General features: G+C 54.8%; 1 protein-coding gene across 1 annotated transcript in view; it reads right to left on the bottom strand.

Annotated features, from left to right (window-relative positions):
• Positions 1–2,048: 2,048 nt before the first annotated feature.
• The window catches only part of CRY2 (cryptochrome circadian regulator 2), a 34,867-nt gene continuing 17,955 nt past the window's right edge, over positions 2,049–18,960 (bottom strand). The window contains exons 6-12 of the mRNA XM_068989335.1: positions 16,322–16,462; positions 14,729–15,040; positions 14,375–14,526; positions 14,056–14,258; positions 13,676–13,768; positions 12,432–12,573; positions 2,049–4,124 (exon numbers count right to left, since the gene is read on the bottom strand). Coding sequence (XP_068845436.1) covers positions 12,434–12,573; positions 13,676–13,768; positions 14,056–14,258; positions 14,375–14,526; positions 14,729–15,040; positions 16,322–16,462 — 1,041 coding nt within the window. The 3' untranslated portion in view covers positions 2,049–4,124; positions 12,432–12,433. The remainder of the gene's footprint in view (positions 4,125–12,431; positions 12,574–13,675; positions 13,769–14,055; positions 14,259–14,374; positions 14,527–14,728; positions 15,041–16,321; positions 16,463–18,960) is intronic.

The raw sequence follows: 18,960 nt of genomic DNA, 5'->3' as shown, positions 1-18,960 counted from the left end.
GGACCCGAGTTGACCCCCTCGCTGCAGACAAAGAAGGCAGTCAGGAAAGGAGAGTCGTGGAGGAAGGCAGAGAAACACTAGTGGGTGTTGGATGCTGGCTCCTAGGACCGACAGATTTTTGGAGTGAGGTAGGGTGAAGTCACAGCCCGGCTCTCCTAGTAGAATAGGTGGTGTGACTTCACATTAGTTACAACAGTCCTAAGGCTTGATTTTTTTCTCATCTGTGAAATGGGGATGATAATGGTCCATCTCATGGTCGTGAGGATGAAATATAATACAAATGTTGGCACTGGAGGCTGGGAACACCCCACCTCCAGCTGGGAACCAGGGCTCACCCCTTGAGGGGACTCCCCCCCCCACTCCACCCAAGGACTCTGCCGAGGGTCTCCTCTCTAAAGAGTGATTTAAGCCCCTTACAGCCCCAAACACTTCTAATGGTGAATTGAGCCCTTCCTTTTGGCTTCTCTCAGCTTCTCCTCCCTCATGTCAGGACTTTGACGTCACCCTCTCCTCACTTAGCACCTCAATTGTATTTCCTGCAGAGAACCCCCTTTTGCACTCAGACACCCCATAGCAGGCTTCTCACATGCTAAAACTTGGGGCCTTTCCTCCTGCCCCTACGGTTGACTTCTCGGGATTCTTTTGATGGTTTTTCGGCTCCCTCCAGTGCCTCTGCCCTGCAACTCCGGGTCATGGTTCCTCCTGGACTTCTCTCCCCTAAGAGGATTAAGCCTGTGTGTTCTCTCACAGCACATGGACTTCTGGGCACTCAGGCTGCTGGGCACAGCGAGGTCCCCAGCTCTGGTGGGTCATAGAGCCTCTGCCAAATCTCACTGGCTTGTATGGCTAGTTGAGAGAGCCGCAGAGGTCCTGTCCTTCTGAAAAGGCAGTTTCACAGCTGTGGCAGCCTATGTGCAAATCTAGACTGCCCACTGGTTGCGCCTACAGTGCAGTGCCCAGAAAGGAGCAGTGGGCACCTGCCCTGCAGCCAACAAGCCCTGAGCTCCAGTTCTGAGGTTAATACCTAGAGCTGAAGGCCTTTGCTACCTCTCTTCTCCGTGTTGCTGGGCCCAGAGGGGACACATAATCTTTCCTGTCTTGGTTCAAGCTCCTTTCACTAGGACCAAAAGGTAACCGCTTGCTGCTATGGTGCTGACTTTTCCTCCCAGGAAAGCAGTTTTGCCACAGTGGCTGAAATTCTTCCTTAGTGTCTGCTTCTCTACTAGGGAGCACCCTTAGGTCAGGAACGTGTGTGCATGTAGGACAACTCCACCTTCCAGAATCTTTGGCTCAAGAGCAAAGGTATATTAGCTCCTAAGGGCAAAGCAGAGCCATATTAGAGGGAAGGCAGGAGAAGGCGGAAGAGGGGAGGCCAGGCCCAAGTCTCGGCCATCAAGAGCTTCAAAGCAGAGCTGAGAACCAGACAAGTCCCAGGGTCAGGTTCTTCCTTTTCCCCTTTCTCACTCTGTGCAAGGCAGCTTGTGATATCGTTGGCCTGGCCTGAACCCCTTCTCATAGGAACTTGGGATGTGGGTTAACAAAGCTCTCATGTTCAGCGGTCCAAAACTGGAAACCCTCACACAGTAGAGAAAGGGCCACTCTGGCCAGATGGTACCAAAGTCAGCATCCAGACTCTGGGCTTGGCTCTCCTTTGCACCAAGCAGCTGCAGCTTACATGCCCCAGTTAAGAATGGATTGAGGGCCAGGAGAGGGCCCTGCCATCGACTGATCCCCAGATTGGGGGTGTTGAAGTGGGCTGAGAGGCTGGGTCACTGCAGGAACCTCATCCCAGGCCTGCCATGCTCCACACCATTCTGGCTGACTGACCTCCAACTCTGACCAAGCTCTGGTGTCGAGACCACTAATTGCTCTAGCTGCTCAACTAGGGACCTCCCTGGTCCTCCATCTCCCACCCACTCTTCCCTGCTACCTCCAAGGTGGGTGAGAGGCTCCTGGTTCACTCAGATTAAGCCCTACTGCCGCCCAGTACCCAGACCTCCCACAAAATTGACATTACAACTTTGCTCAGATAGGATCAGACATTTATGGGACACATGGATATTCACAAACTGTGGGAGAAACACATCTTCCTAGCAATACAAAATCTCTGTATAAAGTGCATTTGGCCTGCGACCATCCCTCCCAACACTGGCCCTTGGGTCAGGATTTGGGGTAGTGCTCTGCAGGAGCCCCCAGGGACACCTGGGCCAGGAGAGGGGAGACACAAATCCATCAGAGCTCCAGGCCACTGGATAGCCCCTCTCCTCATTTCCAGTCCACTGGGAAAGGGCCAGCATGCCAGGGATGGTAGGAAGTAGGGGGCGGTGGTCCTGCCAACATGTACCTTAGGGAAGAGACCCATCATCAAAAAGGCAGGCAAAGGGAATCATCCTGCCATCTGAGGTGCTGTCAGACAAACACCGACTCTGGCCCTAAGTCCTCTGGCCATCCCAGTTTCATCGGTCAGTCCTTCCAGGCTTGCTCTCCCCTCCTTCCGGTGGCGGCCCCCGATGCTCTTTCCTCCTGGCTGAGGCTAAGACAGCAGTGAAGCCCCCAACCCAACACTGCAGAAAAAGCTGTTTCCCCCATGCAATACGGGACATTTCTCGTGAGTTGACACAGACACAATGGTTGGACTCCAAAGGCAGCTCTCCAGCTGAGGAAGCCTGAGGACATCTCAGGGAGAAGCCTGTCAGTGTGCTGGACAGACGCGGGAGACAGGGGCCTGACCCAGGGTTCGCGTCCTAGGACAGAGAAGAGTGGAGGGCATGGCTGGGACAAGGTCACAGGGGAGGTAGAGAGGAGAAGGCCCAGGGCCAGCTTAATGTGACACGTGAGGACAAAAGTCCCACGAGGGGTTGGTCTCTCAGCCACACACACACACCTGCACACACTCCTGTGCGCGCACACGCTGTGGCTCAAGTCTGGGCCGTGGGTGGGAGGAAGACGCGCTCCAGCTGGCCACATAGTCCTCCTTTCTGCGGGGTCCTCCTCAGCACAGACCTCCAGCAGCGGGAGGGTTGAGGTGGGAGCACCGGCCGCCCCTGGATGGCAAGCCCTTGGCTTCTCTGGGTCAAACGCCCCACCTGCTGCTTCCAGAAGGGTTGGTGCGCTGGGTGGGACCTCAGCTGGGGCCCTTCCCAACCGTCCCTGGCTGTGCACCTGCCTGGGCCCTTGATGTCCAGCTACCGGGAGGGCTGATGTGGCAGCTCGGTGCTGACCAGCCCCGGGCAGATGGCAATGGCTTCCCTGGCTGCCGTCAGCTGACCTCGGGGGCAGGACTGAGGTGCCATGGAGTGTGGCCAGGGGAGCCAGGGGGCCCTCCACCACCAGGGACCTGGCCTCCTCCTGCTGGAGGCTCTGGGTCTCCAGTCTGCTCTGATGGTGAAGGAGTGGTGAGAGCAAGGGTTAACTCCTAGCCTCAGGTTTTCAGCCCCGGAGAGTGAGAGGCTCCTCTCTCCTACTGTCAGAAGGCACACCCAGCACTCAGGTCAGGCCCCTGGTGCACTTCTGTATGAAGCAGAAAGGCTGCAGATCTGTCCACAGCTCAGCCCCAGCTCCCCTAGAAAGACTTTGGGGAGTCCACTGGCAGGGAATTTTAAAAAGCAGCAGCCAGGCCAGGTGACTGGCTGGACAGCAACTGTCCCCTCCAGCCTGCCCGGCCCCCGGGGTCATAAAGCAGGAACTCAGGAGAATCCCAGACTCTGCACAAGAGCCAGAAATGCTTCCTCTGCTCCTCAGTCTGACGTGGAGGGAGGAGGGGGAAGGGGAGCAGGTGTCAGAATCCCACCTAAGGTCTGACCACCCTTCTAGGCATACGAGGCAGCGGGCCCCCAGGGATAGGTATGGGGTGACCGCCACCACCGTGACCTCTAGTCCAGGGTCCGGAGGCTGAGGTGAAGCTGCTACCCGTCCTCCTCTGGCCCAGACAGCTTTCAGAGACACATGAGTGTACACAGACGCATGCACACGCAAACAGGCAGCCCTCCTTCCTCCGCACGCACACACATGCACACACGCTCGCTCCGTCTCTGCAGGTGATCAGCGGCTCTGCAGGTTGCACTTCGCTGCCACAGCGGCGGCTCGGGCAGCCAGGCTTTGCTCACGGAGCCACGGCACTGCAGCTGCAAGAGAGACGGGGTGAAAAGGAGTGTTCAGGAGACTCCCCATTGCCCGGGACACAGCTCCTCTGGCTGCTTCTCTGGGGAACCAGGGAGAGCCCAGAGCGAAGTGCACGGGCCGTGGCACCTGGGGACAAGGTGGCTGCTGGGATGCCAGCGGGTGCCTGGACGCTGGCCCTCTCCCTCTGAGGTGCTGACATGGACCAGCTCTCGCCGGTGGACTCTCTGGGCCTCCTCCCCCCGAGGCCTAAGGATGGCAGAGGAGGGGGTCACTACCTGAGGCCTTGGTTGACACTTATTCAGATACGACAAGGGCAGTTTCTGTATCAAGGCACAAGGGCTGCTGCCAGAGATGGGAGAATCAGGAAAAAAAAAAAAAGGCTGGAAGAGAAGACAGCCAGGACCAGTAATTCTGAAGATGAAGGCAATGACTGAGTTTGGAATCAGCGGCTGAGCGAACTTCCACACAGAGATAAAAGAAAGCTGGCGCTGTGCTAGAAGACTGGGGGGGCGGGGGAGAGGAGACACAGGGATGAGTCATTTTAAAGATTCATAACATCCTGGATATAGGGCAGAGGGCAGAGATGGCCTCATGCTGGATAACAGGACAGGGCAAGCCCATCACAATGCTGGGTTGCCTGTTTCAAGAGGTCCAGGGTGCCTGAGAGTGCAGAGACACGCGGGCCTCCGTTCAAAGACTGTACCTCTTAAACGATGATCAGGTGGATGACAAGACGGCCTACTGAGCCTACCACAGGTCAGGCACTATACACGTGTTAGATTCATATACAGATTTGTATACTGAAGCCCTGATCCCCTCAGAATGGGACTGTCTTTGGAAAGAGGGTCTTTAAAGAAGTGACTAAGTTGAAATTAGGCGCATATCGTGGGCCCTGATCCCAGATGACTGGTGTCCTTCTGTGAAAAGATCAGGGCGCAGACACACACAGAGGCAAGAGCCTGTGAAGACAAGGCGGACGACAGCGGTCCTCAGGCCAAGCGGAGAGGCCTCAGGAGAGGCCAGCTGCCGCCAGCTTGACCTCAGACTTCCAGCCCCAGAGCTGTGAGCGGATGCATTTCTGTCATTAGAGTCACCCGGTCTGTGGCACCTTGCGCGAATCCAAGCAAACTAATGCAGCTTGCGACCCCATTAACTCTGAAGACACAGCCTCCATTTTCACAGATGAGAGAACTGAAGCCAGAGGGCTACGTAAGCTGCCCAAGACGACAGCATTCAGGAGGGACAGAACCAAGCCAGGAAACCTAGGTCTGTCTGCTTCCACAATCTACGTTTTTGCCACTAAGTAATCTCTACATTATAGGATCTCCCATTTAAGACTTTCAGAGGATATAACAAGAAATTCAACATGGTGGCATGAAGATTAACATTCAAACAACATCAATGGAAGTTTAGATATTAACAGAAAAGGAAAAAATGCTCTCAAGAGTTGAAGACAATGGAGTCAGGGGTTCAAAATCAGTCTTCTGACACATGCAGCCCTTTTCAGACAAATGTTAAATCCAAAGAAGATTTTAACTGGACGATGATAATTTCTCTGGAAGCTGGGAAAAATAAAAAACAAATGTATGAGTGGATACCTGTATGGGCCAATACTGAGTACCTCTTTAAAATATTTTCAACAATTTTCTCTTTAAGCTTGTACTACAATGACCTAGCCGTATTTTTTCACTACAAGTAAATTATTTGTTACTAAAGTGCATATATGCTTATTGAAACATGCTAATTGACTCTTCTGAAACTGCTAACTCCAGGACTGGAAAGTGAACAGGTGCTCCCACCCACTACCTCCATTTCTGGTGCTTTCTCCACCTTCAGGGACGAGGGACAATTAAGGGTGCTTGAGGATTCCTTAGAGCACGGGCTCTTGCTCTGGGGTTCCTGATCCTTAAGGGGTCCAAGGATAGGCCTTAAGGGGCAGTCCACAGAGACCATGACGTTCTGTGTACATTTCGCTGCGTGTGGGAAATTTTCCAGGGAGAGGCTTCATCCTTCATCAGACTCTTCAAAGCATGAGTAACCCAAAGAGGAGTTAAGAACTGATGCCTCAGCTTAGAAGATGAGGAGATGAGGTGTAGTTGGGCAGATATAATACTAAAAATTCATTGAGACCTATGCTCACCTGGACATGGTTTAGCCATGGGGCAGACCCGTGAAGGGAGGTGGCAATGACCTGGCCTCAGATGAGCCCCAGTGACCCACGACCCTCTGGGATGGCTTCAAAAGCCCACACAGAAAACCAGGGTTTGGAAGAACCAGCTCATCCTTGCCTACAAAGCTAGTCAAAGGGCGGGTCAAGTGCTTACTCAAGCTGCTCGGTCAGCAGATAATTAGATGGTCTCTGTGCTCTTACTCTCAAGCTAGGGCACACGTCTGCAGAAAAAGGCACTCGGGGAAATCAAACGAGGCCGTACAGGAAAACGACAGCATCACTGAAACAAAGAGAAGTGCAGCTAGGGGAGAGGCGCCAGCGGAGGAATCGACTCAAACACGCACTGAAGACAAAGTCAGTCTCACAGCGGTTCCACTCTCTCAACCCGTCAGAAGTGGCGGAACACAGACTAAGTTAATGACCTTCCCTCAGCGTGCCAATGTCCGTCAGGACGGCCCCTGCGTCCCTGGGCCCTCACACAGCTTCTCCCCCACTGGACGCTCATCTGCAAGACCGCCGCACCCTGGCTCCCAGCCCGGGAGGGGCGTGTGTGGCCACTGTGCACGCCTGAGCCTCGTCAGCAGAGGAGGCCGCTACAGCTCAGGGTCTGGAAGAAACGTGGCTTGGAGCTGGACCAGGCCTCAGGGGCCACCCTCCCCACCACAGGGGCTGAGGTGCAGGGCCCGAGCCTGAGAGGGGCAGAGGGCTGGCTCCCAGCCCCCACATCAGGAGCGGGGAAGGGCAGAGGTGTGGCTAGGCCTGGATGGGTTTACAGCTGGTCTCTCGGCTCAGCCTCTTGCTCCACTTTAGCTACTCGCCTGCCCTTCCTGCTGGACCACAGCAAAGAGGAGGCGTGTCTGTCAGTCAACAGCTACTGAGTAAGTGCCAGGGAAAGCATGAAGGGATGTCAAGTCCCAACAAATTCTTGTTTCAGGAACTGAGTCAGAGAGGCAAGAGAAACCTGTGTGAAGGCTCCCAGGACGGGTTTCTGACTACCACACAGCCTCCGCTTCCCCGGGCAGCGTTTCACAGACTGCCCAGTGCCCCTCACACACGGTCTCACGTAAGGATGGAAATACATGCGACAGACGTCGGGACAATGGAGCGATTCCAGAGTCAGGCTCCCCTCGGTGGGAAGTGAGGTTGTTAGCCGCTCAGTCGTGTCTGAGTCTTTGCGACCTGGTGGACCGTAGCCTGCCAGGCTCCTCTACCCGTGGGACTCTCCAGGCAGGAACACTGGAGTGGGGAGCTGCGCCCTCCTCAGGGGAGCCCCACGGCTAACCGAGCCTGCGTGAACTTTGGGGGGAGGAGGGGGAGAGGTGGTCCTTGCCGTGAACCTTCCATGTTCAACGGGCTTCTCTCAACAGATCGGTATGCACCAGCAGCAGGGCGAATGGATCCTGCGCACTGCTGAAGCAGCTGGACCAGTACAAAACCCGCACACAATCGGAGGCTGATGGAATCCCGAGCGGTCAGCAGCTTTGGGGATTATGCAGTAGCGGCTGAAATGAAAGCTATTTGAGGCTGGCTTTTCAGTTTTGTGAACATCGTACAGTAACCAAGTGCAGAACAGATACTGATGTGGGTCTGAGGTAAGCGTGGAACCAACTGATATCAGGATATGTTTTCCCACAAGATCAGTTTAAATCATTGTCTGGCCCAGGCCTGAGGCATCAGAAACAACAGAATAACAAACTAGACAGGCTGGAGCTAAACGCGGCCTGAAGGGTCCGTGATGGAGCCTTCCGGCTGGTAGATTGTGCTTATTCACGCCTGACAGCTATCGCATCTCGGAAAGGTTATGAATCCGGTCCTGAGTCACTAAGCTCCACTGACAGAGAGAAGGGGCGAAGGCAGTGAAGACTATCGGCTCAGGCCCCGGGGCCACTGCTGTGCGGCCCGTCCAGCCCAGGCTGCCGGCTCTGACCGCGGGAATGACAGAGGCAAAGACTCTCTGAGAAGCACGTGCAAGGTGGCGGCGTGATTTCGTCTGTGGTGCATTTTACTCAGAGGCTTTTCACACGTGGTTTCTCCTTCTCTTTCCCCAATGCGTGTGCTTGGTGGGTAGGGCAGGTGACGAGATGCTGTTATCACTGGTTCACTGGTGATGATGCTCAGCACACGATGAAGCACAGGTGCCACTGAGAAATTCTTTTCTTCCAGGGTCTCCAAAGAACATGCATATCTGTCCTGTCCTCCGACCTCCGGGCCCCACTTCCAGTCGACTGGCCACGATGAAGGGCTGACCCTTGAGAATCAGTCCTCCCAATCCCGACAGGCTGATGGACACCCCTGAACTACACGCGAGGAGAGGCGCTGGCCTCTGCACCCTTGCAGTGGCCTCTTGGGATGACCGCCATGGCCTCTCGACTGGCTCTCTCCCCACACCGCTTCCTCTCGCGTCCCAGCCCAACGCCTGGTTAATCTTCAAAAAATGCCAGTTTGATCATCCACTCTGTTTCAAAATGCACCTTTGTTCCCAGAGTACACACCAAGGACTCTGTCTGCCTGACATTTAAGACCCTCCACGACTGGACCCAAGTGTAACCTTATGTTCTTATAAAAAATAGTAATAACAATATCCGTAATGATAATAGCTATCATTTTCTTTAGGAACTTCTAAGGCTAAGCGGGGCTTCCCAGGTAGCACTAGTGGTAAAGACCCTGCCTTCCAGTGCAGGCGATGTAAGACACGGAGGTTGGATGAGTGGGGAAGATCCCCCGGAGGAAGAAATGGCAACCCACTCCGGTATTCTTGCCTGGAGAATTCCAAGGACACAGGAGTCTGGTGGGCTACAGTCCATAAGGTTGCAAAGAGTCAGACATGACTGAAGCGACTTAGCATGCAAGGCTAAGTACCCTGTGTATCACACAGACAGTGTTAGTTACTGACAGCACCCACACTCTGCAGCTAATAGAACCTGGATTTTGTCTGGCGGCTCGTGGATGTGGCTCAGACAATAGATCAGGAATGGTCTAAGTCAGTGATTCTCAGAGTGTGGTCCCAGAACAGCAGCATCATCAACTGCTGGGAACGTGTTAGAAATGCAAATTCTCAGGCCCCAGCCCAGGCTTGTTGGGGGCGGGGCCCAGCCATCTGCGGCTTAACAAATCCTCCAGGGGCTTCTGTTGCTCACTCAGGTTGGAGATCAACGGTCTAAATAATCTGGGTCCTATTTTCCAGCTTGGGGGTGGCTTTATGATGCAGTTCTGGCTCATGATGCCAATGTGAAAAGCTGGGGAAGAAGAGGTGTCCTGGTAAAGGTTTTATTTTCTTGATGAAAAGGAAGAGAGGCACCCCCCTGATGACCTGGCACAGTATAAAACTGCAAAAAACTTCACTGTGCCCCAAACCCACACTTTACTTTCTTTTACTCAACTTTATTTTTCCTTCATACCACTTAGGGCTTCTTGACACAAGATATATCTATCTGTTTACTGTTTGTCTCCTCTCACAGAGATGTACCCAAGGGCGGGCAGGACTCTGTCAGTCATGTTCACAACCATATCCAATGCCTACAACGGTGTCTGGCAAAGTGTGATCACTTGATATATGTTTATTGAATGAATAAGTACAGCTGTCTCCGCGATTCCTTCTCTTTTTTGCTTTGAGCAAGGAATTGATGGCTGAAGCTGTGGCAGCCACCTTAAGGCCAAGAAATAAGAGAATCTCAGAAAAATTGGCTCTGACATTGTTGAGCCATCAGACTCAAACCAGCAACACTGTGCTCTGGGCCTTTTGTTCCTTCAGTTCAGTTCAGTTCAGTCGCTCAGTCGTGTCCGATTCTTTGCGACCCCATGAATTGCAGCACACCAGGCCTCCCTGCCCATCACCAATTCCCAGAGTTCACTCAGACTCATGTCCATCGAGTCAGTGATGCCATCCAGCCATCTCATCCTTTGTCGTTCCCTTCTCCTCCTGCCCCCAATCCCTCCCAGCATCAGAGTGTTTTCCAATGAGTCAACTCTTCCCATGAGGTGGCCAAAGTACTGGAGTTTCAGCTTTAGCATCATTCCCTCCAAAGAAATCCCAGGGCTGATCTCCTTCAGAATGGACTGGTTGGATCTCCGTGCAGTCCAAGGGACTCTCAAGAGTCTTCTCCAACAACACAGTTCAAATGCATCAATTCTTCGGCACTCAGCCTTCTTCACAGTCCAACTCTCACATCCATACATGACTACTGGAAAAACCATAGCCTTGACTAGACGGACCTTTGTTGGCAAAGTAATGTCTCTGCTTTTGAATATGCTATCTAGGTTGGTCAGAACTTTTCTTCCAAGGAGAAAGCGTCTTTTAATTTCATGGCTGCAGTCACCATCTGCAGTGATTTTGGAGCCCCAAAAAATAAAGTCTGACCATTTCCACTGTTTTCCCATCTATTTCCCATGAAGTGATGGGACCGGATGCCATGATCTTCGTTTTCTGAATGTTGAGCTTTAAGCCAACTTTTTCACTCTCCACTTTCACTTTCATCAAGAGGCTTTTTAGTTCCTCTTCACTCTCTGCCATAAGGGTGGTGTCATCTGCATACCTGAGGTGATTGATATTTTGTTCCTTAAGAAAACTAAATCCCTCTTTTGTTTTCATCATAGTAGCCATGTTTTTTATCCTAGCAGCCCCATTTATTACTAACATACATTTAATCATTTAATCTTTGTAACAAGAACCTAATTTTTGACGAGGAAACCAAGTCTCAGAGAGCTTAAGTCATTTGCCCAAGATCGTGTAATCATTAGGCCCCCTTGCTGCCTACATTCAGGTCACCGTCCAGGCCCGCTAAGGTAAGCTTCTGTGCTGTGCTCCTGGATCGCTCTAGCCCCCCACATCTGTCTGATGCTAAGCTGGTAGAGTCTGAATCATCTGTCCAGGAATTATAGATCGTTTGTCTTACTTCTCTAAGCAGACTATTACATCCTTATGGATGGGCATCGTATCATGTTTTATATGTCTTAAGCTCCCTTTCCTCACACATTTGCTGGCAACAGTTTCAGGCTCAAGTGGATGCCATTACCTTCCTGAGCAACCATAACCCAGACGATTAACCTCTCTGTTTTTTGATCTTCTCACCTGAAAGTCAGAGTATCAGCTTGACAAGTTCCAGATTTGTAAGATAGAATGAACTTTGGTTAGTATCACAGACTTAAGAGAGAACTAAGAGGTAATATCTAAGGTTGCCAGTACTCTCAGGGCGAGATAACACAAATCTGTCCACCTGTGACGTCTGTGACAAAGCGCCTAGTCGGGTAAAGGGCATCAAACATCTGCTGTGTCACTGACACGTGAGTCTAGACCAGATGGCCCCGCCTGGCCTTGAAGTGCAAGAGCTTAGAAAAAAACGAACTGACTTCACGGAGAAAATTCCCCTCCCATCTAATCTTGCGGACATGGCACATAAGGAATAGCCCAAGATGATGACCCAGAGTGGATAGTAATTTATGTCTTCCCCAGAAAGGCACAAAAGGCCCTTCTTACTCTGGGGAAGGAAGAGCCAGGTTTTTGTTTTTGAAGACATTCGGGGGCTTCCAAGGAAGATGAGCACTGACAGGGAAGTGCAGAGCTGAAGCCAGGAGAAAGACGTGAATGGAGGCGTGGCTCTAAGAGGCACAGATGACTGACGGGAGCCCGGGTCTTCCGGTTGGTGATGGGGCTGGGCTGAGTGAGCCTCCAAGCACCCCAAGCCTACATTCTGGAAGTGTGTGCTGCCCTCTGCTGGCCAGCCTCAAGCGCACAGTCCGTCGGGGCAACTGGCAGAGGGGCCTGGAGCACCCCCAGCCCTCCCCTGGGACGACTTCCCCCTCAGCTTCACACCCAGGTCTCTGCTTTCTTTTTTTGGATATGGCTCACTTTGATAGGTAAAAAGAGTCTTTTTTTTCCTTTCCCATAGCTAGCAAAGAAGGAACAAGGCTTTACCTGTAAATTCTCTTTTTAGTATTAGAAAGTGTACAAGTCAGAATAGTAGAATTTGAGCTGAAATCCTAAAAAAATCATGCAGTCCTCACCAGGCTTTAATCCCATTTGCTGGGTTTTAAGCTTCACCTGGCAGGGCAGTAGTTTCCCAAACTCACCCCCAGCCCTCCCCGCCTCACCCCACGAGACTCTCCCCCCCTTACCCACGCCTCCCTGCCCGGCCTCACTCACTCTCAGACGCCCCTGCTCGGCAGTTCTGAGGGGAGCGACTCCGCCACCCTGGCCCGTTTGCTGAGCTCTCCACCAGGCGGCTCCTCCGCTGCTTCCAGCTTGCGCTTGGGAGATGCTGGGCCCCCGGGCAGTGGTCTCGGGCCTGTAGGGAAGCAGGTCAGTGTCACACAGACACATGTGTTCAGCCCACATGACCCTCAGCTGCACAGAGGTTGCTCTTTAGGGGGGCAGGGAGACTGTTCCTCAGACCAGCCCCTCTCCTTTCAGCAGTGACTGCCTGGAAAGATCCGAGGAGAGCATGACCAGGCCTGCAGGCACGTGTGCCAGCTCTGGGGGCCCAAGTGCCAAGGGTTCCAGGTCGGAGATGGATGGGCCTGGCGGCTCTCCTTGCTTGGGGACTGAGGCCTTCCCTCGGCAACCGGCCTCCTGAAGCTGGGATGAGCACACTCTCCCCTGTGGAGCCCACCTGGCCAGGCAAAGTATAAAAAGCTCTGTAGTTCTCTACAGTCTGAACTTGCCAGTCTTTGTCCCAGAGCTGAAGGGCAGAGGTTAAGAAGGGGGCAAGTCTGCCTACCCCTCACTCCTGCCACCTCCTGCCTGGATGACTCATCGCCCCTAAGCACCCGCAATCCTCGGGGGCTCCTGCCCACGCTGTGCTCTCCACATACACACAGCAGGCAGAGTGAGCTCTTTAAAACATAAAGAGGTCACGCCTCTGCCCTGCTGACCCCGTCAGCGCCTTCTCCCTGCACACATGAGGGAACGCTAACCCTCCTGTGGACGCGGAGTCTACACGGTGCTGCTCTGGCTATCCGTCCTTGTCTTGCTCCAGCTCGTCGCTCAGGACACGCCAGCCCCACTGGCCTCCCTCCTCTCGTTCCTGGGACGGGCAGCTCGCTTCCTTCTCTGAGTCTTTTCTTGCTGCTCCCTTTGCCGGGGATGCTCTTCCCCCTCTTCTAGGAAGGCTGGCTCTGCTCACTACGTGGGGCCCTGGTGCTCCACCTAAACTCACCCCCTCCCCAGCGCTCTCTTAGCAGGTCATTCGGCTTGACTCTCCTGCAAAGCACTTGGTATCTGAGATGATCCTGCACGGTTCCTTTACCATCTGTGTCCTGGGGGGAGTTCAAGCTCCACCGGGGCCTAAGTGTTCTGGTCTCCGTCCTCAGCCCCCTGTGACTGAAGCGGAGGTAGCTCTGCAGTGCCCCTGGGATGGGCACAGACCCCCGGAGGCCAGCTGTACTCACCCACACTGCTTGAGCTCCCTGCCTGGCTCGAGCTGGGCTCTGCCACTGGGGTGCTGAGGTCTTCCACACAGGAAGGGACAGATGCCAGCAGACCTGGGAAAGAGGCAGGGGAGTAATCGGAATGCAAACTCACAGGACTGCAGGGGCAGGTGAGGACAAGACGGGGGGCGTCCTAGGTTCTGTCTCTCCCCACTGGCTGCAACTAATTCAGCCCAGCCTGAGCGGCCTGGGCCCAGGAAGTCAAGCCAACAGCCTGGAAGGCAGCACTCGGCGGTGTTCCTCTGCAAACATCTGGGAATCCCCATTCCCACCCCAGGAGCCCGGAGGTGCTGCCCCTGTCTGGGGATGAGGGGATGTGGGGGCGGGGGGTGGCTCCTTACAGAGTCCCCGGTAGCGGGAGAGCTGCTGGTAAACTTGCTTCATCCGCTCGATGTTGAGCCGGCTGGCCTCGGCGTGGTTGACGATGGGCCGGGGGTAGTCCACACCAATGATGCACTTGGCTGCCTTCTGAATGGACTCTGGGGCGTTCCAGGGCTCATAGATGTACCGGGAGGGGAACCCTTTCAGTTTGGGCAGGTATCGCCTGAAACGCACCCACCGGACGACCTGTCAGCACGCCGGGAGCCTCCTCCAAAGGCCAAGTGTTTCTCACCCGAGGAGGAGGCTGCAGCGGTCAGACAGCCTGCTCTGCATCCTCACCTGATGTAGTCCCCACTGGGGTCCGTGCGGCGGCCAAAGCCCACCGGGCAGTAGCAGTGGAAGAACTGCTGGAAGAAAGCGCTGCAGGACAGCCACATCCAGCTGCCGGCATTCACGCTGAAGTCCGCGTCCAGGAGCAGCTCATCGAACACCTAGACGCAGGCAGGAGAAACCAGGAGCCTCCAGGGGGGCCTCGACCATGGTTCTCCCCCAGTCACCACATGGCCCCCAGAGAAGGGTGTCAAAGCCTTCTGCTGCGGGCAAGCCAAGAAGGATCTGGAGGGAATTTCCTGGACCCAGGGGCCCCAGCCCACCCCCCAGCCCCCACAGGGGCGGCCCGCTGAGAGCACTCACCCGGACCCCGCTCTCCCAGCTGACCCAGAGGTCCCCGCGCGTGAGGAAGCAGGCCACAGCATGCCGGGCCAGGTGGTGGATCCAGCCCTCCTGCCTCAGCTGGGCCATGATGGCGTCGATCCAGGGGAAGCCTGTCTTGCCCTCGGCCCACTTGGCCAGGGCCTCGGGGTTGCGATCCCAGGGGATCTGGATGCAGATGGGGTTCCCCTCCATGCGGTCGAACCTGGGGTTGTTGGTGGCCGCCGTGTAAAAGAACTCTCGCCACAGGAGTTGCCCAAACAGGGAGAGTGGGGGTGTGCTGTTCCGCTTCACCTGGGGGCGGGGACAGCACACGGGTACACACGCGGGCCTCGCCCCTGGCACCTGCCCCTCGGCCTCCCCACGGAGGACTGGAGCTGCCACCTCCACCCTCGATGCGGGGAGGGGCCATGCCCAGGAGAAACGGCAGAAGGTGCCCCCAGAACCCTGTGCCCTGGCTGTGCCTACTGCTGCTCTGAGCACCAAGAATGGCTGAGGGACGGCAGGCGGCGGCAGGGACGGTGCTGTGGGACTCGGGGCTGGGAACTGAGCTCCCCAGGCTGGTCACGACCCTTGTCCTCAGGGGCCCCCGTGTAACTCTCCTTTCTAAAATGTCAAAGGGGGTCTTCTCAACAGCACACACACAAAAACGCTCAGTCTAGATTTTGGTTAAATATGTGATACCTGAAGCCTGGATCTGGCCATGTTGGGAACTAAGACATCAGCCCTCCAAGCAAATGATGTGTGTGCTCATCACATCTGAGCTCTTTTCAGCCCACGGACCGTAGCCCCAGCCTCCTCTGTCCCTGGGACTCTCCAGGCAAGCACACTGGAGTGGGCGGCCATGCCCTCCTCCAGGGGATCTTCCCAATCCAGGCATCGAACTTGTGTCTCCTGCACTGGCAGGAAGATTCTTTACCACTGTGCCACCTGGGAAGCCCCAAGGGAATGATACTTTTCCTAAAATCACAAGATTACCCACCGAGTGGCAAAGCTACCCCAGGCCACAAAATCGGGATACCGGCAACGTAAGGACACATGAAACAACGCAGATGCGAGGACGATCTGATCAATCTCAGGAGCTGGAGGTGTGGCCCTCTCTCTTTGTGGGGGCAGGTACATTACCACAAGGCGCTCTGCCCGTTGCCCCATCCGGCCCTGCATTCGGCCCTCTGGTTACTTCCTCATCACTGATGGGCAAGCGCCACGAGACAGTCTGGACACCACCCCGTAGCGGGCCACTGCGCTCCTCACCTCAGGACTGGCTCCAGCCTCACTCCTCCTGCCTCCCGCCCTGAGGGCTCAGCCCTCACCACCCTGCTGCTGGCAGCTCTGCCACCCCGGGCTCTCGCCCTGAGGCCGGCCTGTCCAGCTCCACTTGAGAAGCTGGATGTGGTTTCGAGTGGAGGTTGGGGCTGTGCTTGGCTCCGCCACCTCTCGGATGTGGCCTGTTCCTCACTGTCTCTGGACAGTGCCCACACTTTAGCCAGAGGGAAGGCCTCCCTGCATGCTGACCGGCCGGCCCGGAAGACCCTGGTCCCCTCGGCTGCGCGCGGGTGGGCTGGCGGCCCTCACCTTCCTGTACAGGTCCCACAGGCGGTAGTAGAAGAGACGGCAGGAGAGGCACCCAAAGCGCAGGTAGGGGCTGAGGCCCGTGGGGCTGGCCAGCAGGGAGCTGGCGTTCATCCGGGGCCTCTCGTAGCTGGCAACCCAGGCCTGCAGCAGAGAGAGAGGACGGAGGAAGGACAGGCTGGGACGCTGCCGAGGAGCAAGCCTGATGCAGCCGGTGGTTAAGGAACCTGCTGAAGGTCGCAGACCGGAAAGCCAAGGAGCCAGGACCGGAGTCCTGCGCACGTCCCACCCCTTCAGGCTGGTGCGATTTCTGATGGAACCACCACCAGCCAAACAATGGGGCCCAAGTTCTCACCCTGACTCTGTTTAATTTGTGCTATGACTGTAGTAAGTTATTTAGTCCCTCAGCAACTTTTCTATTAAATGAGAAGAAAGTTTCCTACCTGCTGGAGATTAAATAAAATGACAGATTTGGAAGTTTCTGAAAGCACTGAACAGGCCATGACTCTACAGAAGAAAGGAACAGGGGCTTCCACGTTACAGAAGAGGGCAGCTCTCGTTCAGCTCCCGGTCACAGGGGCCCTGAGGCTGCTGCTGCACAGATTCGCCCAGATTCACTTCTGCCCACCGCCCCACAGCACTGAGAAGCCCTCTGCTGCGGACCCAGAGTCATGAACTGCGGGGGTCGCTTGTCTTGTTTTTCTCATCAGTTGCTGCCAGCAGGGTACTTAACCTCCACAACTCAGGGACCCCTGCTCTCTCATTTGCGATTAACAATCCCGTGAGGCACCATTTGTCGCCTCCTTTTGAAAATGAAGAATTAGGCTAAGAAGGGTTACGTGACTGCTGGGGTTACAGAGATGGTAAGAGATAGGGCTGGAGGGACTGACTCCAGTCTTTTCCACTCCCTCTAACAACTATTTTCTTTCTCAATTCCTAATGCCCTCTTGTTCTTTGTGAGGACTATTTCACAAACTTATTCCCTCTTGAGACCTCCAATTCCATACTTACCCACCCCTCTTCAGCAGATGACCTTCTTCCCTCATGATAAGGAAATGGAAGCCATCAGGTAGGAAACCCCTCAACTTTTAGCCACGACATCTACAGGCTCACCTGCACCCACCGCCTCTGCGACCCTGCCCAAGGCTAAGGCCTCTACCCGGCTCTGGAACCCTCCTCCATCTCTTCTCACACACATTACACCTCTCCCTCTCTTCTGTGTCCGCTCTAAGAACACTGGGGAAGTGGTCTCGGCTCTTTGCAAACAAAACAAAACAAAAATAAATACTTTCCAGTCACCCTGCAGACGTCCCCCTGCGTCCTCTTTCCTCCCTTCACAGCCAGCCTCACTCTATTTCCTCGAACCCAGCTCCACGTCCCCCTTCACCACTCCCACCAGAGCCTCCATGACGTCCACGCCACTGAATCCTGTGGGCATCTTCTGTCCTTTCGTTTCTGGGCCTCCCAGCCACTCACCCTACTGCCCGCACCCCTGTCTCCATTCCCACCATTCCGTTGGCTCCTGGTCACCTCTCAGCTCTCACCTGGCTGGCTACTCATGCTTCACCAGCTCCACCGTGCCTCCCAACCCTGAAGTGCTGGCGTCCCAGGGCTCTGTCCTGGGCCCTCTGCTCCACTGTGCTCCAGCTTGGTTCAGCCAGTCCTGTGGATCCTCTAAGGCTACTTCCTTGCAGACAATCACCACGGCTCTAGCTTGCACCCCGACTACGACCTAGACTCCCAAATCACCCTAGCCAACTCCCTGCCAGAGATCTCCACTGGACTGACTTTCAGGCCTCAAGGGGAGCAGGCTCTTTTCTTTAAACTGCCCTTCCACTGGCATGCCTTACCTCAGAAAGCGCACTGTCATCCACCTCGTTGCCTGAGCCAAAAGCATGGCCGTCACCGTTACCTGCCCTCCCTCAGCAGGTCATGTCAGTCCCACTGTCCAAGTATTTCTTCACCCCGTCCTTTTCCGTCCATCCCCTGTTGCCATCGACCTGGTTTAGGCTAAGACTATATATACTGGACAACTGTGACAGCCTCCCACCTGCCTCTCTGCATCAGCTCTTGTGCCCTCTAATCCACTGTCCACACCGGGAGCAGAGTGGTTCTTTAAAATGCCTGTCCCTGAGGGCAACATCTGCACCAGGCTTCCTGGTGTTCTCAGGCTAGAGTTCCAAATCCTAAACAAGGCTCACAAGCACCCTGCAGTCTGCTGAGGGCCCATGTTTCTAGCTTCCTCCCTTGCCACATGCTCTTGCTAGCCTTTGCACATGCAGCTCCCTTTCCTTGGTTAATTTTGACTCTTCCTTCAAGCCTCAGCCTCAAGGCCACCTTCCCGGCAGGTGATCCTCAGGTATTGGTTAAGTACCTCTAACAGGCCCAAGGTATATTTGCCTGCTCACATCCTTGCCCACCACTCTTTGAAAATCTTTTTAAGTGAAACATAGATACAAAAGCACACTGATGGGTGGCTTAATGGATTATTCTAAGGAAAATGCCTCTGCAACCACCACCAAAGTTCAAGAATCAGCACCTTGCCGGCCATCCCAGAAGCCCACCTACGTGCTCCGCCAGTCAGGTCCCTTCCCTGCTCCATCAATAACCACCGGCCCAACTCTGTCAATAATCAGGTCCCA

Source organism: Capricornis sumatraensis, chromosome 16 (genome assembly GCF_032405125.1).
Source record: "Capricornis sumatraensis isolate serow.1 chromosome 16, serow.2, whole genome shotgun sequence".
Lineage (NCBI taxonomy): Eukaryota > Metazoa > Chordata > Mammalia > Artiodactyla > Bovidae > Capricornis > Capricornis sumatraensis.
Note: the sequence above shows the minus strand (reverse complement) of the source record. Positions and strands in the feature narration are given on the sequence as shown.